This window comes from Fistularia commersonii, chromosome 28, assembly GCF_037954325.1.
Source record: "Fistularia commersonii isolate RoL2024-O1a breed Wild chromosome 28, RoL_Fcom_v1.0, whole genome shotgun sequence".
NCBI classification, from domain to species: Eukaryota; Metazoa; Chordata; class Actinopteri; order Syngnathiformes; family Fistulariidae; genus Fistularia; species Fistularia commersonii.
In genome coordinates, this window is record NC_141311.1 from 12,421,035 (window position 1) to 12,447,065 (window position 26,031).

General features: G+C 39.2%; 1 protein-coding gene across 2 annotated transcripts in view; it reads right to left on the minus strand.

The window, feature by feature from the left end:
- The window catches only part of insra (insulin receptor a), a 57,647-nt gene continuing 31,616 nt past the window's right edge, over positions 1–26,031 (minus strand). Inside the window, exons 3-21 of one of the 2 annotated variants that reach the window (XM_086175557.1) lie at positions 24,494–24,830; positions 21,906–22,045; positions 20,875–21,019; positions 20,315–20,529; positions 19,847–19,973; positions 18,772–19,025; positions 11,332–11,499; positions 9,812–10,010; positions 9,126–9,409; positions 8,492–8,631; positions 7,872–8,031; positions 7,346–7,442; positions 7,179–7,246; positions 6,297–6,526; positions 5,416–5,526; positions 4,728–4,887; positions 4,152–4,281; positions 3,484–3,618; positions 1–2,412 (exon numbers count right to left, since the gene is read on the minus strand). In XM_086175557.1, coding sequence (XP_086031683.1) covers positions 2,055–2,412; positions 3,484–3,618; positions 4,152–4,281; positions 4,728–4,887; positions 5,416–5,526; positions 6,297–6,526; positions 7,179–7,246; positions 7,346–7,442; positions 7,872–8,031; positions 8,492–8,631; positions 9,126–9,409; positions 9,812–10,010; positions 11,332–11,499; positions 18,772–19,025; positions 19,847–19,973; positions 20,315–20,529; positions 20,875–21,019; positions 21,906–22,045; positions 24,494–24,830 — 3,458 coding nt within the window. In that variant the 3' untranslated portion in view covers positions 1–2,054. Of the gene's footprint in view, positions 2,413–3,483; positions 3,619–4,151; positions 4,282–4,727; positions 4,888–5,415; positions 5,527–6,296; positions 6,527–7,178; positions 7,247–7,345; positions 7,446–7,871; positions 8,032–8,491; positions 8,632–9,125; positions 9,410–9,811; positions 10,011–11,331; positions 11,500–18,771; positions 19,026–19,846; positions 19,974–20,314; positions 20,530–20,874; positions 21,020–21,905; positions 22,046–24,493; positions 24,831–26,031 lie in introns of both variants that reach the window. The other variant, XM_086175556.1, reaches the window with a different exon arrangement.

A 26,031-nucleotide genomic window follows, 5' to 3' on the forward strand; every position in this document is an offset into this window, starting at 1 on the left:
TGGGGATTTTTACATGTAATCATTGTCCTTTTGGGCAGCAATTTCTGTGATCATGGCTAAATCTTGTTGTTTACTTCAAATCAATGTCTCATCAAAATTTACTGACACAAGTTCTCATGATGAAAATTATGTGTAACATGCAAGCCATCATACCTCAAACGACTGTTTTTACACCACACATTCGTGTTAACTAATCTGGAAGAGGCTACTTAAGATTAAAAGCACCTGATCGATGACTCCTTTCCATTTGGTATTCCAGTTCGTCACATCAGCTTCTGAGAATAATATCATCAAACGAGGTGAAGCCATTAGTACATTTACATGCACTATAATCTCCCAGTTTGACAAGTCAAAATTTGAAAATGGTAAGCACTTGTCACACCCGTGTTACATCCACCTTGTGTTTAAAGTTAAATGGTCATGCCAAGAAGGCGTGTCAGTTTTGTAACACAAATGTATTTTTTTTTCTCCAATAGTGAATAAATTCCTTCGGTTTATTTTGAATGATTCAAATTACTTTTTTGTTTACATGGCCTGATTGCACACCAGTACCCTCAACCTGTTCTCGCTCTAGAGCACAAAACATAACTCCTTTTCTTAAAACACAAAATAGATAAAATTGTCAAGAGGAAAAACAATCCATAAGAATAAAAAAAAAAAACACTGCCAGAGTCTGTTCTTGGATGCATCTTGCTGCGTTATTTACATTTTATTTGATCTTGTTATGATGGGCAGACACCTTGAGCTGAGGATGCCACAAACGTAAGGGCATCACATCACAAAAAGACCAAGTGCTGTTGGTTGATCATGAGTCCAAAAACTAATTAGTATGATTCTCTGGATTAGAAAAATTAAACACAAGAGACTAACATGTAAAAACATTTTCTATGACCAGAAATACCTCAAGAATGACAGCTTATGAACTATGTACAAAAACATTAATAATATATATTTTTATATACTTTATCTTCTATATCCACTAAAAGAAGCAGCTATTGGTCAGTCTGAGGAACTCGTTTGCCAATATGTTTTTGAAAACAGTTTAAATATCCTTCAGCTGTAAATGAGAAAACAAAAAAAAAAGATGCAGAATAAATTAAAAAAAAGAAAAAGAAAAGAGAAAATAGAAATAGAACCCAACAATAATCATGTTTATCCTGTGTGCTGTTGTGGAATACTGCAGAGTGTGAGGAGGTAAGCCACTTCAACCAGCTTCTCCAGTGGATAAGAGTTTGTTCAAGGTGGACCGTCTTTGACTATCCAGAGATCCCATCGTCTTTCATTTTCATTTCCTTGTCTGTTTATCACTGACATAGAGAGACTCAGCAACAGTTCCATGACAACTGACGTTGGCCACAGACAAAATGGAAGGGCACTTTTTTCTCAAAACTTTGCAACTGGGGATGAACCCTTTTATCGAAGTCAGGTACAGGGTCACAGTCTGGACATGGGAAGGGACTGTGGGTTTAGCAGCCTTCTTATTTGCAGAGTTTGTTTCACAGTTGAATTCAGAATCCATCTGGTCTCGCACAAACTTGGCTATACACATATATATATATGTGTGTGTATGTATATATACAGATATACACACATATATATACGTATATACATACATATATATGCATGTATATACATATATATACACATACGTATATACATACATATATGTATATATGTATTTATATATGTACACACACAATATATATACACACACACACACATCCATACACACACACACATACATACATACATACATACATACACACACACACACATACATACATACATACATATACACACAGTATAATATAAACTATAATCATGAACAAGACAGATGTAGATGATTCTAAATTAAAAAAAGTGTCTCCTAAGTCCGTGAATGGACAGACTGTAGTGTGTTTGTGGCATCTGAGGAGAAAAAAAAGGTCCTGAGATATGCACTGAGGGGCCTCTGAAGAGAGTGATTAAAGTGAAATCTATAAAAATGACAACAAAAACAAAAATATATTTAAATCTATAGCATCAATGTATGTATGCGGCACATGAGGAGTATATTAGGAGGGACTTGACCGAGGTAGGGCCAGTATTCGTCCATTGGTCTTTCCCCCATTCATGTGTGTAAAGGGGATGTGGTGCTCCTCATAACTGCCCCTCAGGCCCATGGAGGAGGCCTCGTCCCTGTCCAAGCACTGCTCCCTCTGGGAATAGGATGATGGGTCCAGTGGGATGCTCTCCATGTTTTCCATGTCCAGGTCAAAGTCTTCGCTCTCTGGCGGCTTGTTTTCCTCACTGTAGAAGAAGGAGACCTCCTGGAAGGATGGATGCAGATCGTCGCGTAACATCTCAATGATTTCCTGAAAGGTGGGACGCATCTTGGGGTTGTACTGCCAACACATCTGCATTAAGTTGTGTCTGTTGGAGGATAATAAGTGTGAAATCAATAATCCTCTCAAAGCAATTCCTTTGGCCAGAAATGTATTTTATTTCAAATGTATTTGTTTTCTTAAATCTACCCACAGGATTGACGTTTTATGAGGTTTAACGTCTTCAAGGAATGGAACAAAGTCCAGCTGCCACGATAAGACTTGACAACGATAGACTATGAGACCCGAAACCTTAACCGACATACCCACTGCATCCATTTGTAAAAAATACTACGAAGCAGGTAATGGAATATTCGCAGGTATAATTTGACTGGGAAAAGGCAAGTAGAGCAACAAAAATCATTTGGTGCATTTGAAATGCAGGACTCTTCATGAAGCAGAACTGGTGGAAGACAATGTGAACTGTATCAATTTGAGCCCTACGCATCCTAAATGTGTCCTGTGGAGATTATACAGGCCAGTCAAGCTGGGGCCAGCTTCAGATTGCATTTCAACTCCTACTAACTTTAACATCAGTGGGAAGTCAAATACAATTGAGTATCTGTCTATTATCGCACAGGGATTGTTTTAAATAGTAGGTGGTAAAAACTCTCAACCCATGAATTGACCATATCATACAATTGGGCAAATATAACAGTAACTTAAAATTATTTTGAGTCCTGGTTTAAGTTGACTGTTCAAAGCATGTCTAATAGACAGTCCCTCAATCATTCCACTTAAAACAGCAAATCAAAATAACATTCCTTTTTCAGTTGATTATCAATTGTACAGTTTGATTGAGGATATGGGTTTCAATCCCTCATTTTTTTCTTCTAGCTACTTTTTGCTTCTTCTTTCACACTGATGTTTCAGCTTTTTGCTGCTTTATTTAAATAATCCTGTCATTGTATTTATTGTTAATTGTTCTATTTCTGCTCTACTGTCGACTCTTGCCAACATTTATTCTCTTTTCCAGTCAGTTCAGCAGAAGTCCACAGCAGCAGATTTTAAATTTGGGGCAAGATAAATAAAATGAGTTTGATGTGACTCAGGTAATCCGAAAAAAATGCATAAAGCTACGTTGATATAATGTTGATATGGAACATGGTCTTCTACTCACAGTCTGTCAGCACAGTTATCTGGCCGGTCCAGGTAGCACCCATCCATTACAAACTTGAGGACCTGTTCGTTTGACAAGCCCTGGTATGGCTGCTCGGCCAGGGTGCTTATCTCCCACAGCACAACCCCAAAGGACCTGAAAAACCAGTGAGGAGAGACAACAGCAAACACAGAGAGAATGAGGGCAGGTCAATTACGCTTGACAGAGTAAGCTCATTTTTAAACACTTGAGGGCAGATGTGTTATGGGATAGAAAACATTGCCAGACAAGAAGATCAGGGCCTTTCAGAAAGTGTCTGAACGAAAACCCAGGTTGCTGAACTTAGAAGTTGTAGAAAAAACACATTTTTGTCCCCAGAGGACAAGATAACCACAGTTTCAATGTATTTATTGTAGTACGGAGTTCTTGACCTCTATTATATCAAATATCTGTTTCATATCAGCTTTAAAAGTTAAGTAACGGTTTGACATTTGGATTGGATTTTGTGCTTTTCACCATAGTTTTGTAACAGCTGTTGTGGAAGCAGTGGGATAAGTGTTGGGATTGTTAATCTTTAAAAACTGCTATTCCATTGTTATTGGGATTCACTTCAATCCTCATTAATATATCTGAACGCTATAGTTGTATGAACAGAACAACTACAACAAAAAACATCGAGTGTTACTGACCAACAGTCTGAATGAGCTGTGAAGACACCATCCTTCAGCGATTCAGGTGCCATCCATCGAACAGGAAGAAGGCCCTTTCCTCCTTTCCTGTAGTAATCTGTCTCATAGATGTCTCTGGTCATGCCAAAGTCTGGAAAGACATTAATTTTCAAGTTCATACATTTAATCCAATCAGTTGTAGTAACAAATGGGAGTGCATGGATGTCATTTATGAGTAAAAGTTGCGTAAACATTTCAAAGTCTTATCGTTCCTGACAAGGCCAATTGTCAGATTTTCCTCTCAGATCTTTTTTTGTATCTTTTATGTTAGTCTGTATTTAAGTTGTAAAAAAAAAAAAAAGCTGACTGTACACTTTTTAGTTTTATATAAAGTTATAATAGTTTTTTAAGCTATAGACATTGTACTCAAATTCTGAAATGTATAATTTTTGGTTCACTGCTATAGCAACCCACCAAAATTACCCAAAACATTAGCAACAACAAAAAACTAAACTGTATTGTACTTAAATGTAGATGTACTTACTTTTATGACTTTTTATCTGTTTTGAATGGTTTTCATGTCATATAGAAACATACCTCCTATTTTGACAGTAAAGTCATGAGCCACCATGCAATTTCTGGCTGCAAGGTCTCTGTGGACAAACTTCTTGGCATTAAGGTAAGCCATGCCGTCTGCTATCTCAGCAGCCATTTGGATCATCTCTTTCAAGGTGGGGGGTGGACGCCCAGGGTTGTTCTGAAGAACATCAGACATTTTAATTTTGAATAACATTTTGTTCTCAACTGGTCACGATCTACTTTTTTGTTTATTTTATTTTAAAAATTTACACACAATTGTCACTCAAATTCTTATCCGGTTTTAAGGCACTTTTGCGGTTTTGTGTTCAACACCAAGCAGAACTTCAACGGGCTTCTTAGCTTATGTGACACTTGAATTAAGTGTATTTACAAATAATTGCATAATGAATTTCGAAGCATGAAATATTGAGAGATCAGTGTGTGAAGTGATGAAATTAAGTTTGATTATTATGTATGCAAAAGATTGCAAAAATGTAGCAGCAGAATATGTTAATGAAATAGTATAATCTTTTACAAAGATTTTAAGCAGCGATATGCCTTTCATTAAGAAAAATGTGGAGGAAAATGACATGAAATGGAACAGTAAAAAGAGATGTACATGTTCAAAGTCAATCTAAACCACAAAACAGCTTTGTTGGAAAAGATTCAGTTTGTAACCCTGTATCATGCAGACTGATGTTTTTACCTCAGAGTCGGGACGCAGAGACCGCAAGTAGCTCTTTAGGTCTCCATGGGTCATCAACTCCATCACAACCAGAGTTGGCTGGCCCTTCGACACCACACCCAGGAGACGCACCTAGAGCACATTTCATATTGTGCATCATGGACAATGGAAAACAGAAAAATTGCACTCCACACTAAATGTGAGAGGCACTGTTGAGAACACACTGTTCTAAATCAGAATGTTGTCTTACATTTTAATTTTTGTTCTGTGCCAGTTTTGTATTCATAAAAAATAAGAAAAACTTGTATGGTGTTTTTCATAAAGTTATTTTGTGTTCATGTCTTTTTACGCTAAAGTTTATTTCTTTGTCCTACTGATAGTCTGTGATTTCAAATTGTCTTTCACATTACTTTTATATGGAATCTAGGAAGATAATTTAGAATTTAATATTTGATAAAAAACAAATATGAGCTACAGAACAGTTATTCTTTTTAATTACCAATATTTTTCCCCTTTTGTTGTATGAAAATGTGTTTTCTTAGGACTTTCAGTGCTTTCATGGTTTCCACGTCAGCTTTTATTCAACATTCAAACATTTGTAACTCTTCTGGGTTTTTATGTTTTCAAGTTGCTCTTTCACTATGTATAAGGTTGATTACGGGATGCTGGGAAACGTATTACTCTAATTGTGCAGCAAATTGGGACGCCCAGGCTGTTTTAATTTAATTCATTTATGGATTATCTTGTTATGGTTTGCTTAAATATTCAAACATATAAACAGAGTCTCATCAAGGGTGTGTTTCAGAATCAATACCCTCCCATGCGCTCAAGCCCACAGTTAGCAAATACAATGACTGCCACAGTGTATTTATGTGAAAAGTGTGGATATTGTCTCTGCATACCACATGGTGACAGCTAAAGGCCTTCATGACCGAGGCTTCGTTCAGGAACTCGATTCTCTCCCTCAGGCTGGCTGACTCATTCACCGTCTTCACTGCCACACGTGTCTCTCCCTCGCCTTTGATGATGTCTTTAGCGATGCCCTCGTACACCATGCCAAAAGAACCCTGACCGAGCTCCCTCAGAATATTGATCTTCTCCCTTGGCACCTCCCATTCATCCTCCTCATACACTGTAGGCACATCAGTAGATAAACATTAAAAAAGTCACAGACTCCAACAAGGTAAAGAACAATGTCCCTTAGAATTCCATCTAGGGAAGTAGGTCTTATCTAGTATGTCTTATTTAGGTTTTCAGTGAAGAAATCAATGTTTAACATGAAACTTGAGAAGTGAACAGATAGACATCCATCAAGTTAATGATCAAGAATGATAATGAAAATTTAGTATTTTCATTCACTGCATTCAATGAAAAGAAAAAGCAACCAAACTATGTAAGTATCTATTTAATTATCCATATTGTTTCTGATGAGAATATGTTTTCAGATTATATGGTGTAAAGGTGAGTATTATTACAAGGGGTCCTCAGTTCGGTTCCGTTCCTATAGACTGACCTATGATGATTCTCGACGCGAGTCGGATCTTCCATAGTGAGTGGATGCAAACAAAATTAGCGGTACCCAAAGAGCATATGCTGGGACAGAATCCACAACCAGATCTCCCAAACAAATGTATTCTTCCGCTAGCTCACAAAGAAGTTGTCATTGAAGTCAAAATTTATTTTTTAAATTAAAATTTAACTTTTTTTTTGTAAACTCGAAGCGCCTGAGTCAAGGATGCTGTAGGTCCAGGACCTCCAGGTCAACATGTCAACCCACTGCTTACCATCATTGGCACTTAGATACTCTGGGTTAGAGGAGGCATAAATGGGACCACTTGGTCCTGGAGTTTGACTGAAAAAGGAAAAAAAAGAAAGGAAAGAAAACATGATATAGAAATGATGGCAAAATGTTGAGAAACAAAAAACAAATGTCAGTTTGGAAATTGCTTACTTCTTTTTGAACATGACAAATCCGGCCACGGCCACAAACAGGACCAATACGAAGCAAATAACTGGTCCAATCACAATCTTTACAATGTTGAGGGGATCTGCTGTTCAACAAATTGATCAAAAATGGAGTTTGAATTTAGGAGAGTGAAAAAAACGCATAATAAAGCAGATACAACAAATGCATATAGGCTATTAACTAACTGTATGCTGTCCACTCCATAATATTGAAGTAATTGGAATCATAAAACATTCTTACAAGTTTTAGTGACACTTACTGCTCTTTGCATTGATATTTACTTTTAGCCGCTGCTGCTTATCATATATTACAAGTAACCACAAAACAATAAAGATACAATATTGAATTGATAGATGGGAGACATAGACACACATTTTTTCTTTTATGGACTTGTATTCAAAAATAGTTTAATGGTCTGTCTTGTAAAAAAAAAAAAAAAAAAAAACTTTGTTCCGATATCAAATTGTTTTCTACTAACCTCACTACATTTTGACATTTTACAGAGACTTACTTGCATCCTGGACGTAAAAGTAAGACGGTTCAGTCCAGGAACCATTCCCAGCCAATGAGGTGGCACGGATCCGCACTGTGTAGTTCCCTGAGTGCATCACTCTCAGCTTGCAGCCACGGGTCACTTTGTACATGTTCCTTGATACACAATGGTGCAGCTCCTATAAAGGAATAAACATAGATTAAGGAGTGTTAAACTTGATTTTTATATTTTAAATACTTAAAATGACACGTAGACATGTTTAACAGGACATAGTTTCATATGCAATTTTAAAACACAAAAGGGTTTTGCTTCCTAGGTTGAAATATTTGAGTTGTTTCAATTTCCTGAGAGAAAAACTGACTGCAGCATCAGACCTGTCTGTATAGTAACTAAAACATGGTGGGATGTTGAAACCATTAGTGTTTTTAATCAAATGACATTAGTGGAAACATTAGGCCAAATCAGACATAAGGAATAACTGCTAAGGATTCTTATTTATCCATTGCTCACTGCATTTAACCATGTTATCCTGAAGGGGCTTCTATCACCCGAGCTGTTATTTTACATGAAAAACTAGATTATATAGGGATTCCTGAAGATTAGAATATATTGAAGCATTTCAATGTATGTTTCCTCACCTCACTGTCTCCCAATCTCTTGTAGTTGACTTCATAAAGGATGATCATGCCATTGGGGGCTGCAGGTTCCAGCCATGTGATATGCACTGACATATCAGACACCTCGCAAGTTATGGGACCCATAATATCATCCGCTTTATCTGCAATGGACAAAGTTTGATATGGTTTCATGCATCTTACTTTAAATACAAGTATTTATACAGTACACATATTTTTGAAACATGTTATATGATATTGCGGCACAATATAGCAGATTTACTGGGATCATTGCCATAGAATAAGTAATCATTCTCCCATTTATGACCAGAATTGTCTGTCTTCAATCTGGTTGACAAATGCTGCCAGGAGCTATGTGCAGAGTTCTGCTATTTATATTTGGCTGCATGAGGATGAATGTAGAAAACCCTGTTATCCAAGTTGCAGAGGCTATGTTTTCCAGGGTGCTGTCTATGTTTTCAATGGTATCTTTCAAGATAAATTGGATGAAAGGTGAACAAAAATGTTTTTTTTTCGTTCTCAACTCTTCATGCTTCTACGGCACGTCAATCTAACTTTTGATCCTGATGATGATGTATGCTTCTGGTTCAACCCACTCTTATTAGTAGCAGAAAAAAAAAATTATGGCCATCCTCACCTTCAGGCATTGTGCGTGCACTGACATATGCTGCCATACTGCAGCGGGTTTGATCGGTAGGATGGTTGCAAGCATGGACCTCAATCTGGTAGCTGGTGAAGTGGCGCAGATTTGAAATGACAGTGGACTCCTTTGCGTGAACAGTAACTACTATCTTTGTGCTTTCAAATGTCTCTTCATCATCTTCGTCAGGAATGTGTGTGCTTGCAGAGAGGGTAGGGGGAGTGGTGAGCGGATGTGTTTTGTTGGCAATGCCCATCACAGAGCGCCGTTGTCTTGAGCGTCTACACAGAAATGATAAATTCAGACTTTACAGGATGCATGTAATTAACACAACATAAGGCATTATATTCAACAGGGCTCCACAAATTGTTTCAGGATTGAATAGCATTTATGTCTGTCACTACTACAGATAAATGGGTGAAACTGAAAGACAGGGTGAACAGAATCCCTATAACTTCAGGATTACTTAAATATAAATAAGATGCTATCTGTAACTTTAATTAATGTAGTGACCGTGATATGTAAATGCTGTGAACAAATAATTGCTTATTTCAACTTTTTTGTTTTACAATGTAAAACAGTTTTTAAGGAGGATATAGCAACAAAATGTATGTGCATACACAAGCAACAAAACGTATGTGCATATACAATCGCAAAAGACTTATTTTATGAAAATGTCTTACTTTATCTCAAAGACCTCATTGTGAAGGTAATTTTCAAAGGCTTTTCGGTACTCTGAGTCCTCTTTCTCTTTCTTGAGTTCCTTGTCTGTTTTGGGGCATGCACAGCATCGTGTAGTCTGGCCCTGCTCCTCCGTTTGGTTCCATTTCTGCTCCTCATCACTGTCCACTTGAGTTGGCACCCGTGATGGTAACTTCATCCCTGGTTGAACAGAGTATGACATAATCAGCCAAGGGAAAAGGGAGGGATGCTATAACATAAGATTCAGACCGTAATTTCTGGACTTAAAGCGGCAACTTTTTTCACATGCTTTGAACACAGGCTTAAACAATGATGCAGCTAATTTATGATTTTTTTGGCCTAATGAGCTTCAAGCTGTCAAAACATTTAGCCTCCTCACATCAGACCAATGAAATTACCATGAAATTCTGAGGCTGAAGTAGGACAAATTTATTATTAATCTTTTTCATTAGCCGTGTTACAGGCACTGTGCAGGAAAAAGCATTTCCAGTACACATTTTAAGATGTTACTGGGATGTACTTAATTAAAAGTTTAAAAAAGAAATTTCTATGTAACATCTTTCGATGTAAATATTTCATTTTATAACATTGACACCTGTGGCTTATAGACTAGTGCGCTCTGTTTATGTACACATATTTATCTATTCATTTTTAGCCAGTCTGGCTTATAGTCGGGCGCACCCCATTGTCCGGAAATTACGGTAGCCATCTTACGCACTATACCCTGCTATACACCTGACTACACACATACCAGAGGGCTACATCTATGATTGTCAATTGGATATTGATATGTATAATACTAATAATGGACCTTGAGGCACGTGAGTATTTTGGTGTCGCATTGGATAAGTGTTGTGACATACAAGACAAGCCTCAGCTGGCAATATTTGTGTGATTTGTGCCAAATGATTGTGCGATAAAAGAAAAGCTCCCTGATATTGTGCCATTAGAAGACAGAACCCCTGGCATAAATGTGAAAGATACAATGGTGGCAATATTTGTGAAAGCAAATTTGGTCATACAGAAACTAACTGCAATCGCTACAGATGGAGTACCAGCCATGATCAGATCTGTGAATGGGCTTGTGGGACTGCGCAAAGCTGAACAAAAGTTTTGAAATTTTCATTGGACCTGTCTATAGGCATCCCACTTTCCGAATCTTCTTCTAATCTAATCCTAATAGTCTTCTTTTCAAATACCTTTTAAACTGGCTTTGAAAACTAATATGCTACTTTGGGTACGGATTTTCTCAACTGTTGACATCTCTAGTCAGTAAACTAACATCTATGCTTAACCAGGAGACCCATATTAGTAAATGTCAAGAGGACAACTTATTGATCTGTACTTATAAGATCAGGAAAGTGTAAACTTTAAAAGGGTGAGTAACCTTTTCTTGTTGATTTTTTTGTTTAAGATTAAAAAGTGATACTATTCCATCACACACAGTCTGACACAAAACCACAAACAAGCTAAAAGAAACTCTCTAAATAAAGTGGCTCACCCTTCTGACAGTAGTCAAACTTGTAGAGCTCACTGGCTTCAGCCTGCCGCTGGCAGAAAACAAGGTAGTGAGTGATGTTGCCATTTGGATCGTTTGGAGGTTTCCACTTGAGAATGATCTGAGATGAAGAGTTGGATGAAGAAATTGGATCCAATGGGACTGACGGTTCTTGGGTGAGATCACAGAAATACAAGAAAATGTTACAAAATACGGTTAATTGTTTGAGTTTAGCTCATATATAATGGTTCACTGAACCAGAGTGAGGTCAAATAGAAAAAATTAAACTAAAGCTAGCTTTAATAAGTGACATACATCTAAACATAAACGTTTGGTGAGGGAAAGAAGCCAGGCAATTAGCTGAGGTTTCTGATATTGGAATAAAACAGGAAAACCTTTGCATATCCCTTTCACTCCCACAGCTTCATCCGCACACACAAAAAATTAAAGTTTGCTTTTTGAATCTTTAATAATGTCAATTATAATTTTGCATTAAATTGGGCTTAACATCAATTGATAAATATGGATTCCCTTTTAAAAAAGAATAAACAAAGGAGCCTGATGTTTGAGTAGTAGGTGGAATAGAGACAGACACTTCTTCTTTCGGCTTTAGCCCTCAGGGGTTGCCACAGCGAATCAACTTTCTCCCTCTAACCCTATTCCAGCTTCCGTCTACCAATATATTCACTATCCCTCCTTTGTACATGACCCAACCATCTCAGTCTGGCTTCTCTGACCTTCTCTCCAAAACATCTAACATGTGCTGTTCCTCTGATAGACTCATTCCTGATCCTATCCATACTGGTCACTCCCAAAGAGAATCTCAACATCTTCATCTCTGCAACCTCTAGTTCTGCCTCCTGCCTTTTCGTCATTGTAACAGTTTCTAGGCCATACAGCATCACTGGTCTCACCACTGTCTTGAACACCTTTCCTTTCATTCTGGCCGATAGTCTTCTATCACATAGTACCCCTGACACTTTTCTCCACCCATTCCAACCTGCTTGGACCTGTCTCTTCACCTCTTTTCCACACTCTCCATTGCTGTGGACTATTGACCCCAAGTACCTGAAATTCTCCCAGCTTCTTAGTCTCCACTCCCTGTAGCCTCATCGTTCCACTTGAATTCCTCTCATTCACACACATCTATTCTGTCTTGCTGCAACTAACTTTCATTCCTCTCCTTTACAGAGCATACCTCCACTTTTCTAGATTTTCCTCTACCTGTTTTCTGCTCTCACTACAGATCACAATGTCATCTGCAAACATCATAGTACATGGAGATTCCTGTTTAATCTCATCTGTCAGCATGTCAATCACCATTGCGAACAAGAAGGGGCTCAGAGCTGATCCCTGATGGAGTTGCACCTCCACCTTCAACTTCTGTTACCCCCACAGCACACCGTACCACTGTCTCACAGCTAGCATACATGTCATGTACCAGTTTAACATACTTCTCTGCTTCTCTACTTCCTCATACAATACCAAAGCTCCTCTCTTGGCACCCTGTCTTATGCGTTTTCCAGGTCTACAAAAACACAATGCAGCTCCCCCTGGCCTTCTCTGTACTTCTCCATTAGCATTCTCAATGCAAATGCTGCATCTGTAGTACTCCTTCGAGGCATGAAGCTATACTGCTGTTCACCAATGCTGACTTCTGCTCAGTCTAGTTTCCACAACTCTTACCCATAACTTCACTGTATGGCTCATCAACTTTATCCCTCTACAGTTGCCACGATTCTGCACATCCCCTTTATTCTTAAAAATAGGCACCATCACACTTTGTTTCCATTCTTCAGGCATCCTCTCACTCTCTAAGATCCTGTTGAATAATCTAGTCAGAAAATCTACTGCTGCCTCTCCTAGACACCTCCACAGGCATATCATCAGGACCAACTGCTTTTCCACTATTCATCCTCTTCAATGCCTTCCTCACTTCACTTTACTAATTTGTGCTTCTTTGTGGTCTACAATAGTCCCCTCTTCTACCCTTGCCTCTCTTTCATTTTCCCCATTCATCAGCTCTTCAAAGTACTCTTTCCATCTTCCCATCACTCTTCTAGTATCTGTCAATACATTTCCCTCTCTATCCTTACTCACCCAGACCTGTTGTACATCCTCTTCATCATTATCTCTGTTTCGCCAACCTGTATAGATCATTCTCACCCTCCCAACTATCCAACGAAACGTACCAGTTATCGTACGCCCTTTGTTTTGCCTTTGCTACCTCTATCTTTACCTTACATTGTATCTCCCTGTAATCCTGTCTGTTCTCTTCGGTCCTTCTCAGTATCTGACTTCTTCTTCACGCACTGCTTTCTCTGTATATACCCCTGCACTTCCTCATTCCACCACCGAGTCTCCTTATCTACTTTCCTTCCAGATGACACACCAAGTACTCTTCTACCTGTCTCCCTGAGAACACTAGCTGTTGTTGTCCAATCATCTGGAAGCTTACCCTGACCAACCAGACCCTTTCTCAACTCCATCCTGAAAACCATACATCACTCCTCCCTTTTCAGCTTCCACCACTTTGTCCTCTTGATCTTCCTTGTCACCAGAGTCATCCTGCAAACCACCATCCTATGCTGGTGGTTTGTAGAATGACTGAAAACCAGGAGCTTATTATCAAAGTCTGAATCAAAAGACTAAATGACATAATTTCTCCTACCTTCGGTTTACACTTTTGTGACTATGCTTTTTCTATAATCGTGTTGTCTTGGTGCATTCAACCTGTACACATCATATCAATTTCATACAGGACTGTCTCAGAAAATTAGAATATTGTGATGAAGTTCTTTATCTTCTGTAATGCAATTACAAAAACAAAAATGTCATACATTCTGGATTTATTACAAATCAACTGAAATATTGCAAGCCTTTTATTATTTTACTACTGCTGATTATGGCTTACATCCTAAGAAAACTCAAAAATCTGATCTCAAAATATTAGAATATCAAGAAAAAGTCATTTTTGTTTTTTAATTGCATAACTGAGGATTAAGAACTTTATCACAATATTCTAATTTTTTGAGACAGTCCTGTATATCCGGGCTCTTCCGAGGCACTGCTTTTCGTTCCTTTTTTTTTTCCAATTAAACGTTTTTTTGAGACGGTTTCCTGATGAAACCTGATGTCTGAAAAGGACAGTGTGGATGCTGTGCAGGTGGTAAAGTCTTTCAGATTGCAAGGTTTACTCAAACATACAACACAATTCAAGTTACACTGGCTAACTGTTGTCAAGTATGCTAGTGTTGCTATGGGAATCACAAAAATAAGTTTTACTATCAATAATTTAGCAGAGATGGCACAAAATAATGAAGATCTGCTTAGCCAGGATGCACTGGCAGCTACTGTTCTCATTACCTGATTATGACTGTCAAAGTTAGTTGAATCTGAAGTGGGCAATGTGCATAAAAAAAATCTGATGTAAAACAGGGGATAAGGCTATGGGAACAGTGACTTCTCAGGTTTTTTTTTTCATGACAGCAAAAATGTATGATGCACAATTTATTTGAATGACCCACTCAAATACTTTGAACATCACACTCCCTGCTCTAGCGCTCTCTCACTCACAAAACACAACTATGTATACCTTCTATTTCTTTGTCCCATTTGTTGTGCCACCTTGCTAAATTGATTAATGGAAGTAAATTATTGTACTGGGCATGTGCGTGGAGATACTCAGACATTCAACTTCACTTCCTTCCAATACCTGTTCAGGAAGCTAAGGTCTTTTAACATGTGCAGTACCATCCTGACCACATTCAATTACTCCTTTATTGAATGTACAATGACCTTTTCCTTCACCTGCTGCTTCTGCTTGAGCACCCTTCAGGATAGGGGCCACCTGCCAAATCCCTCTCTTTTGCACAGATTTACAGTCATTTATAGATGGACACTTGTACAGTTTATTAACAGATGTGGGAGTCACATCACTCATTTTACTCTATTTTCACTTTATTTTTTATCTTATCCTATTTTATTTCATTTTGTTTCACCTTTGTTCTACAAATGTATTTTAATTTTATGTATATTATAGATGTTATATAGATTTTTAATTGGAACAATTAAACTATAAAACTATAAAACATACACTCGGGTGAAGAGAGGGGTGGAGCTGACAACTGATCACCACCTGGTGGTGAGCTGGCTCCGATGGAGGGGGCGGACACTGGCCAGACCTGGCAGACCCAAACGTAACGTGAGGGTCTGCTGGGAACGTCTGGCAGGGGACACTGCCAGACGGAGTTTCACTCCCACCTCTGGCAGAACTACAACCATGTCCCAAGAGAGGCAGGGGGACATTGAGTCCAAATGGGCCATGTTCCATGGTTCAATTGTTAAGGCAGTAGACATGAGCTGCATCCGTAAGGTGGCCTTCACCTGCAAAGCCGGCAACCCTCTGATCCGCTGGTGGACACCATTGATGAGAGATGCCATTAATCTGAAGGAGTCCTAATGCCTTTCTGGCCTGTGGGGTTCTGGAGGCAGCTGACAGGTACCAGCAGGCCAAGCAGCATGTGGCTTCGGTGGTTGCAGAGGAAAAAAACATGGAGAACGACTTCCAGTGGGCGTTGAGGAGATTCTGGTCCACCATCCGGCAACTCGGGAGAGGGTAGCAGTGCTCCGCAATCACTGTGTACAGTGGGAGGGGGCACTGCTAACCTCAACTCGAGATGTTGTTGGTCGATGGAAGGAATACTTCTGAGACCTCCTCAACCCCGTCGAAATTGCTTCCAATCAGGAAGCAGAGCTGTGGGACTCTGGAGCAGACACATGTATTTCCGGGGCTGAAGTTGCTGAAATAGTCAAAAACCTCTTCAGTAACAGGGGCCCTTATGGGTGGATGAGGTCCACTCTGGGTTCTTCAAGGCTCTGGATGCTGAAGGGCTGTCCTGGCTGACACGCCTCTGCCACATTGCCTGGATGTCGGGGACAGACCGAGTGGTGATCCCACATTTTAAAGAGGGATCAGAGGGTGTGCTCCCACTATAGGGAGATCACTCTCCTCAGCCTCCCTGGTAAGGTCTATTCAGCGGTGCTGGAGAAGAGTGTCCTCTGGGCCGTTGAACCTTGGATCAAGGAGAAGCAGTGTGGTTTTTGTCCTGGTCGTGGACCAGCTCTGTACACTCGGCAGGGTTCTCTTGTGAACGTGTAGCTCAGTGGTAGAGCGCATGCTTCGCATGTATGAGGTCCTCTGGATCAATCCCCGGCATCTCCACTATAAGTTGCTTTGGATAAAAGTGTCTGCCAAATGACTGTATTCTTCTCAAGCGGCAATGGGACTTTGCCAACCAGTCTACATGTGTGCTGGAGTACATGTGGATCTGGAGAAGGCATTCGACCCTGTCCCGCGGGCAATCCTGTGGGGTATGGGGTAAGGGGTACTGAACCCCGTTATATGGGCTATTTGGGTGTCGGAGCCTGGTTCGCACAGCCAGTTTAAGTCGGACCCGTATCCGGTGAGAGTTGGGAGTCCATCAGGGCTGCCCTTTGTCACGAATTCTGTTCATAAATTTTAGTGACAGAATTTCTAGGTGCAGCCAGGGCATCAAGGGGGGTTTTGTGGCCACAGGATTGAGTGTCTGCTTTTTGCAGAGGATGTAGTTCTGTTGGCTTCATCAGGCCATGATCTTCAGCTCTCACTGTGGCTCACAGCATGAAGCAGCCAGGATGTGGATCGGCACCTCCAAATCCAAGACCATGGTGCTCAACCGGAAACGGGTAAAATGCCTACTCCGGGTCAGGGAAGAGATTCTGCCCCAAGTGGAGGAGTTCAAGTTTCTCGGGGTCTTGTTCACAAATGAGGGAAGGACGGAGCAGGAGATTGACAGGGAGATCGGTGCGGCATGTGCAGTGATGCAGTTTCTGTACTGTTCTGTCGTGGTGAAGAGGGAACTGAGCCAGAGGCTCTCAATTTACTGGTCGATCAATGTTCCCACACTCACCTATGGTCATGAGCTGTGGGTAGTGACTGAAAGAATGAGATTGCGGATAGAAGCAGTCGAAATTAGTTTTCTCCGCAGGTTGGCCGGACTCTCCCTTAGAGACAGGGTGAGAAGTTCGGTCATCCAGGAGGAGCACGGAGTAGAGCTGCTGCTCCTCCACATAGAGGAGGAGCAGCAGGTGGCTCGGGCATCTGGTCAGGATGACTCCTGGATGACTCCCAGGGAGGTATTCCCAGGCATGTACATCTGGGAGTAGACCACAGGGAAGACCGAGGACACGCTGGAGAGACTATGTCTCCAGGCTGACCAGGAAACGCCTTGGGGTCTCTCCAGAGGAGATGGACCATGTGGCGAGGGGAAGGGGGGTCTGGGTCTCACTGCGCTGGCTGCTGCCCCCGCGACCCAACTCTGGATAAGTGGGGGAAGATGGATGGATGGATGGATGGATGGATGGATGGAATTTGCTGGGCTTTATTGGTGCCAAGCGCACCATATGGGACGGCATGTAATGAAAAGATAATAAAATAATAAATAAAAATAACAGAAATAATAAAAAATAAAAGAATTATATATATATATATATATATTTTTTTTTTTTACTGTTTGAACAATTTTCTACTGTTATATATTATTGTTATGTTTTTCTTGCAACTCTTGCACAACAATTTACTTTGGGATAAATAAAATTGTTCTTCTTCTTAGTCATTAAATATCAAATTGACTTAATTTCTTGAAAATGTTTCTCCTCCCATCCAAGAAGCCCCTTCAGTTCTAGATAGGTCCCTGGCATGTTACGTTGGCAAAGTAGGAAAGATCCTTTTGACCCGTATTGCCTTTCTCTATATGGCACCAAATCTGGAAAACTATATATATTAACAGCCAGAAAAACATTTTTTTCAACATTTTCTTTTCTCTACACCAGCAAGCTTGATATAAAGTATGCGTTCATAATTAATATTTCAGCAAAAATACATTTAATGTTAACATTGCTCTGTTTTCTATTTATTCTAGCTTAAACTGCACTAATTTTAAGGACTGTAAGAGTTGTAGCCTAGTACACTGGATGTCAGTGGAAAACCTTCATTTATTCATTATTTTATTCAGATTATCCTGCGGTCAGAGTTGGATTGGGTCAGGAGCCAATCCCAGTAAGTAGTATACCCTGGATAGTTTGCTAGTCCATTACAGAGCAACATATATATACAACTATTCACCCTCACTCACACGTCTGGGCTACATGGTTTTGGATGGTGAGAAGAAATCGGAGAACCCGGAGGACAGCCATTCAGACATAAGAATGTGCAAAATCCACACAAAAAGACTCCCTGTCAGAATCAAAGCAGGGACCTGTTTGCTGTGGAAGAAGCACTGACCAATGTAACACCGGTCCATCCGAGGTGAAAAAACCTCGAATACGGAAAAAAACCTGAAGGTCATAGAGGGCTATTTCGTTTTGTAAGAACTAGAAAAAAAATATCTAAATCAGTCTTACTGGTGGCATTGGTTCGAACATAGATGATTTCACTCTTGGCTCCATTGACTTGGTGCTCATCAGAAGCAGAAAGCTGGGTCTTGACCATTATTGCATACTGTGTCCAGGGTTTTAATGGCAGAATGAGATGACCTGGTTCACCAAGCACCTTGTCACCCTCAGTGGCTCTGGATGGAGGGTCCACATCTGCAATTACCCAACTGTTGGAGCCACAAGCATCCTGCCCATCAAACTCTGTCACATTCTGAAAGGGCCTATTGAAGGAATAAACAGTTAAAGACAACACATTAAATATATTCCTGAAGAATGTATTTGCTGAAATCACTTGTTGGATATATTTTGATGTTTCCCTGCACTCAAATCACAATCATATGATTTGTCACATCAGGAAAATTGCACTGGTTACAGAGACCCACAATAGATGTTGGTCTAAAGTTATGATATCACTGGATGTGCTATATTTTTTCTGATGATTCTGGCACTGGAAGCATTCAAACTTGATAATGCAGTGACCATCCTCTCCCCCTGAAGGATCTCTGTCTTTTAAAGAAAATTAGTCAATATGTCAGGAACTGGCAATCAATCGATCTACTAGACTTAACTGTAAAAAGCGTTCCAATTTGCAATTTCTTTGTGGCAACCAAAGGAAGAGCAAAATTACATGACACCCCTAACAAGGGGGAATACACTCTTCAGTGACTAGTGATGTCTCTTATCAATTCTGTCAGTCACAGTGATAAAATAAGAGAAAAATACTTAAGATACTAAAATAATTCAGCTAGTGTGGTGAACTACATAACTGGTGAACAATCAGGAGCATTTTTTATGAGCTGCTAAAATGGATAGGGGCATAATAAATGCAAGCCTTTAGACAATTATAACCAAAAGTATAATGTGGACAATGTTATGTCTGATGTTTTTATAGGTACTTTCAGCATATAGTGTTCAGGCTGAGGCTGTAATGTGTGGCAACAATGTTTGTCCATTTTGTAGTTGGTTCTTTCAGGAAATGGTCAGTTCTGAAAGATCTCTAAAAACAATTTTTCCTGAAGTGTCGTGACCATAATTAACTTACGCTTCTTTGTAGAGTACCATGAAACCCAGCAGGTCTCTGAAATCTGGAGGCCAAAAGGGTTCCCACTTGACCATTATCTTATCACTCATAGTTCGGATCTGCGTAAACTTCAACACATGGTTCTCGCCTGAGAAAAATCAGGAAAAAAGATCAAAGGAACTTCATATATGACAAATTTATATATACCAATATATTCCCATTCCTCTCCTACTCTAAGTTGCCTGTTTTTTTATGTCGGCAAAACACTACATCTATATAAATATGAATATGATAGCCCTTGGTTGCTCATAGCAAATCTCGGCCAATAAAAAGTTAACAGGAAGGCATCTGCAAACAGAGTATGGAAAGAAATTATATCATAAGGGTAAATTTGACAGTATTTGTGTCCACACCAGGGCCTTGCCTATATATATATTGGTATGGACACTCTAGCTACATAAGATATGCTGTCAAACCAGAGGTTCTTACATGAGGCTTGGTCTCCATTGGTTTTGGATGCAATCTCATTCTTTACATGTGGCTCTTTGGTTCCTGTGACTTCCTCCATCTTGCGGATCTCTGACATGCAGAGTTTGGAGTTGTAGTGGAAAAACATGCGGCCCTGCAGGATGGTCAGTTTGTGCTTGGACCAGTCCCAAAGCTGACGGAGATTCTGGTTATCCAGGGCATAGAAAGAATAATTGCTGGAAAAGAACATAGACAACAGCATGAATACATTTTCATGTTATGAATTACAAATGGCTTAAGGTATTATTAAGTCAAAAAAGCTTCTAAGGCACAAAGTATAACAAACATCTACATGTGATGACTTGATTTAATAGCACCTAGTTTTCTTTTGCCATTTCTACTATAGAACTATTGAACCACAAGCATCTTCCACCATATTTGTATGAATCCCTCCTGTATGATTTGGGAAAGTCAAACCAGAAAAGGCTACCACAGAGAGCACATTTTGAAAAGGTCAGTCCTTCTCCTTTTAACTCATAATTACAGGAGGAGGTTTTGAGATGGCAAGGATGAGATCTCACCCGATTTCCATTTCCTCTCCGCGAATAACACGGAGCTTGCGGAAAAACGATAGGGATACGAGGGCATAGGAACGTCTCACTGTCAAAAAGCCAGTGATCTCCTCCAGTTGGCCCAGACTAGCCTCCAGCTCAGCAGCTAAATTGTCTGTAGGGAAGAAAAATATACAAGTTTTGAAGTGACTTCTGATTGTCCAGAAAAATGTAGTTCAAAAAACTGCTAGGCAGCTGCTCAAGCTATAAATGCTTTGCTCTCTGTTGTGAGATTTTGGTTCCAACCTTTTTCCTTTCTTAATTACTGTGTTCTAGATGACAAAAAGGGCTTCTTATATAAAAGGTATCACATAATAAGGTTAAATGTTTCCTAAAATGTTCACACTCAGAGAAGTCTGTGTTGAAATGGAGGGGTATTGTTGTGTTTCAGGTGTCACCTTTCAATATTGTGCTATTCCCTTTGCTGTAGTTGATAGAAAAAAAAAAGTACATTAAATGCGCTTTTTGTCTGGATTGTTTAGATCAATGATGAATGTGCTGGGCAGACTCTAAAATGAATACAAAGCATTACTTTGCGACATTACCTTGGCTGTCTGGGCAATCGTCTTATGTGATAACTTAGCAAATGTATCGGGTAAACATCAATAGATTGAGACTTAATTTTTTTTTTAATAAAAGTGCCTATAAACATTATTGCATTTGATGGAGGGCCCTCCATCAAGCCCCAACTACAGTGTCCCTATTCAAGATTATACACAGCATATATCAAGTTTTGTGACGGGAGAACTTTTATATTTTATATTTTCAAAATAAGAATGTATTAAAAAGCTAAGTGTATTGTTTTCAGAAACTGGACAGAGAAAAGTATTCGGTAAGCTCAGACCAAAGGCACAAAAAGTGAATATGTGTTTTTGTCTGCCTAAATGTTTTTAATGTTTTTTGTTTTTGCTAAATATCCATTTTGTTATGATGTCTCTGCTGGTAACAGCTGTATTCTGCTGACTGATTTGTGAGAGATTAACAAAATTATAAGCACTTACTTCCTCCACGCAGGTTAATGACCAGACTTCCATTGAGAATGGTGCAGCCTCTCAATGCCTGTGCCGCTGTAACCGAGTCCACAGTTTTAAGGCCCATGCACACTTTTGGACACAATCCTGCACAGGGGGTGCAGTTGAGCCTAAAGGATAGAGAAAGATTTATCAATGGATGCTTCAAAAAGCCTTTTAAAAAAGGCTTTTCTTTCCTCTTTACCTAATGACATTTCTGAGGCTAACATAGTAAATATATGAGGAATAATAATAATTAATAATAATAATATATATAGTTGATAATAATAATGTATTCTTTATTGATCCCTGTGGGGAAATATGGGCTCCGCAATTAACTCATCATGGGGGGGCCATGATGGCGCTGCTGTTGACCAGCACCAGGGGAGCAGTTAGGGGCTTCAATGCCTTGCTCAACAACACTTCAACACACTAGGGGGAGCTGGGAATCGAACCAGGAATATTCAGTTCCAAAGAGCAAACAACATTGCTATACCTCCTGCTCCACGCCCCCTAATCATAAAACACACATGCATATTATTGGCTGCAACCATTTTATATTTGTAAATTAGATTAGAGATGGTTTTGAGCAACAAATTAACAATCAAAAAAACTTTAAGATCAAACAAAACAATGAGGAAAAAACTTTTTTTTTTTATCTGTTTATAATCTGTCACAGCTCTCCCCTCCAGTGCAACATCTGCATGTACATCTAAGATATCTTTGAGAGAAATTATTTGAATTTAATTTAATTTAGGCCAAGACAAATACAGGAGCCGGAGATGGATTGGGTGTAAAGACACAGATAATAGAGTCAAAGAAAATGCTGCTGTATTAAAAAAAATGTTTTATCAGAGGTCAAAAGTAGCCTCGTTGCTTAAGACAATTCAGTCAATTTGCCTTCCAGAAGAGATCAATCCACAGACAATGTTTTAAGGAGTATTCATTTTGAAATGCTCCTGATTTTCCTACCAATATTTCAAATGTGCAATTTGTGGCAGATATGATCATACAAGATCTTCATATTTCCCACTTTAAATAATTGTGTGACAGCATATTACGTAAGAGTTGAAGCATTAACTCTAAAAGCAAAGCATAAACTGGCAAAAAGCAAGAAAAACAAAACTATAACTTCTTTTGAAGGTGTTGAGGATGAAACGCTACATTTATTAGTTGATACATAAGCTTTAATTAGTGAAAAAAAAAAAAAAAATTCTGAAAAATCTTAATTTTTCTGAAAATTAAGACTGCTGATACTGAAAATAGTTTGTCCACTGGGATGACAAATCTGGATGGGTGGACCTCCTCTGGATTAAAACACTTATCACAAGAAAATGAAGGCCAGCATTTGCTTGCTCTCAGCTAACATCATATTGTACCATAAATCTACAACAGTGCGCTATAAAGAATAATAAGGTCAGCATCATAAAAACACAACTTGATTATAAAATTATAATCTGTAACCTTTAAAAAGTGACATTTTGTACCAGAAAAGTACCCACATTATCTGATATGCTATAAAATGTTGCTGTTGTTGGAAAATGTGGACAACAAAAAAAAAAAAGAATACTTCTCTCTACTTTTGGAATGGTTGAGAAGTTAGCCCTCATCGGCAGAATAAAGATTAAATACAGATGATAATTCAAATGCCCCGGTAGAAGAAAAACTATTTTTTGTCTGTCAGTGACACACTACTACACATGACTGCAGCAACTGCTTTCCTTGCTGTCTCCAACAAGGGAAGACAAGGCTTCTAGCTATGCAGGCAGCTGGTCTGTCATGTTATAACACAAAACAACAAATCATGTAATAGCCAGCTGTGACTTTAAACTCTGTCTGAGAGGAATAAACAGGGAGGCCTGTGCTTGTTGGGATGTCCACACTAATCAATTTCCCTGTCACAGTCAATAAAGGTCTTACATAGGGATGTAATGGTGGTCACTGGAGGGTCAGCTAGCGAACTACTGAGAAAAGTCAGTTTGTTACAAAGTTTGTGAATCATAGAAGTGAAACGTGGGGAGAGAGCACCAAGTCTAAATATTTGTACTCATTTGAAAGATACAATACAGATACAAAAGCTACAAAAATATGTAGCGATTGAATACTGAGTCTGTATCAGAAACATAATTTGTCACACATTTCCTCATAAATGAGATAAGTGTATGTACATGCATATGTGAAACATCTAACTATTGTTTTAAAAATCTGAATATGTATTTAGGTGGAATTGTTTTTTTGTTTTTTTTAGTTTTTGTGGTGTGGTAATTTAAAACCATTGGTTTTATTCTGAGTGTCAAGTTACTTGACTGATCAAGATATTAGTGTGTAATACAGGCATTTTAATACTAATCAGTCGACAAGTGAAAATAACATTGGGAATGAAAAACACAAACTTCAATTGCAGCATCACAGAGACATATTATGACAAATTTTGCATGTTAGACAATCAATAAACCAGATGATGACATACACGATCAAACTCTGATCTATAAGTTTCTCTACGTTAAGTTGGTCATGTTCAATAATCAAAGATAGCCCTATCAGACCATTTAGAGCACGGTAGCAGAGTGCCTACTTACGTGGATGAGTTGATGGTGGTGTAGCCAGAGGGACACTCAGAGATGCAGGCACCATTGTGGATGACATATTCATGGCATTCCGGGCTCTTGCTGTGCTCTTTCTCCCACTTACATTTGTTATGGAGCTCTTGGCAGAAGGCAAAAGAGACGCAACGCCAACCCTTGTAGGTGTAATGGTTATCTGGGCATTGCTCTACACAGGTTCCTTCATACTGGAGGCCACGACAGGCCACGCAATGACTGGCTGAGTGTGGCTTCAGGCAACCTCCAAGGCACTGGTCATGACAGCACTGGTCTTCCTTGGTACAGGACCGGTGTTTACACTGAACAGGACACACTGTGGATGACAGAATAAGAGGGGGGAGGGGAATGGAGGATGAGACATGTAAAGGTCAAACAATCATGTTAATATGTCCACATCTTGAAATTACACTGCGATCTGCATCATATGAAATCAGAACGTGAACTTTCAGAAACATTATTTTCATTTCCCCAGATGACAAGGTGTCTTTCAATAGTCTCAAATGACTATCTTTTTTCATATCTTTATACCCCCAGAAATTGAGTGTGGTAGTTTGTGCTTGTCAGCAAGCGTGTAATCCCTCATGCAGCAACTGTGAGGCCCATGCCATTTTAAGAAAAGTCCATACTAAACACAAACAGAGGGAATCAAACACTGTTTGACAATAACAGATCTATGTTTCCAAAAACAGATCATCGACGCAAAGGCAGGTTTTGAATTTGAGAGAAAAAGGAAAAAAACTGGTCTAATCCTAGTTCTTGAGAAGACTGTGGATGAATGAAATGGGCCAAATACTCACCAACGCATACTATGTTTATGCATGTGAACTCCTGAATATGCCTTTGTCTACTGGTCTCAGAATAATTTGTGGTGAAAGTGCAGTCGTCAATGAAATCATTACCATCAAACACATAATAGCCAAAAAAATAACTCATATTATTCACTGGATTTTTTAATGAAGGGTAAGCTGCAAAACAATAATGTCTTTGCCGGGCCAAACAGCCACAACATACCAGCTACCAACTCACTATGGTCTTAGATGCCCCTGATCAATCTTAAGCTGGAGCCCAGTGGGAGGTGTATGGTGTAGCTGCCATGGGTACAAGTGTATCATCTAGCCAGGACTCAGTGGAACCTCACATGTGACCAGGTCTGATTTAGGTGTGCACGGCAAGCCATTTCAACATCAGAATCAAATTAAAAGTGGGGATGTTCAATTGTCATTTTTCTATACATCCAATGTTAAGTGAGCTCAAAGATGCCCTTGTTCCATGAAGAAAACTCAAAAATTTTGCTTTTTATGTGATTAGTATTCAAAAAATTCTGGCAGACATCGTACATCATCAGACATGGTTATATCATCTTAATCTGATATAAAACATCTAAAAAAACGTTTTAGTCAGTTGCCAGTGCAGGTAGGTGAAGGTTTAACACACATTGAATTATGAAAAATAACACAGACAAAACCACATTGCAGTTATTAAAAGATTTTCAGAGTTCTGACATGAGAGTTTAG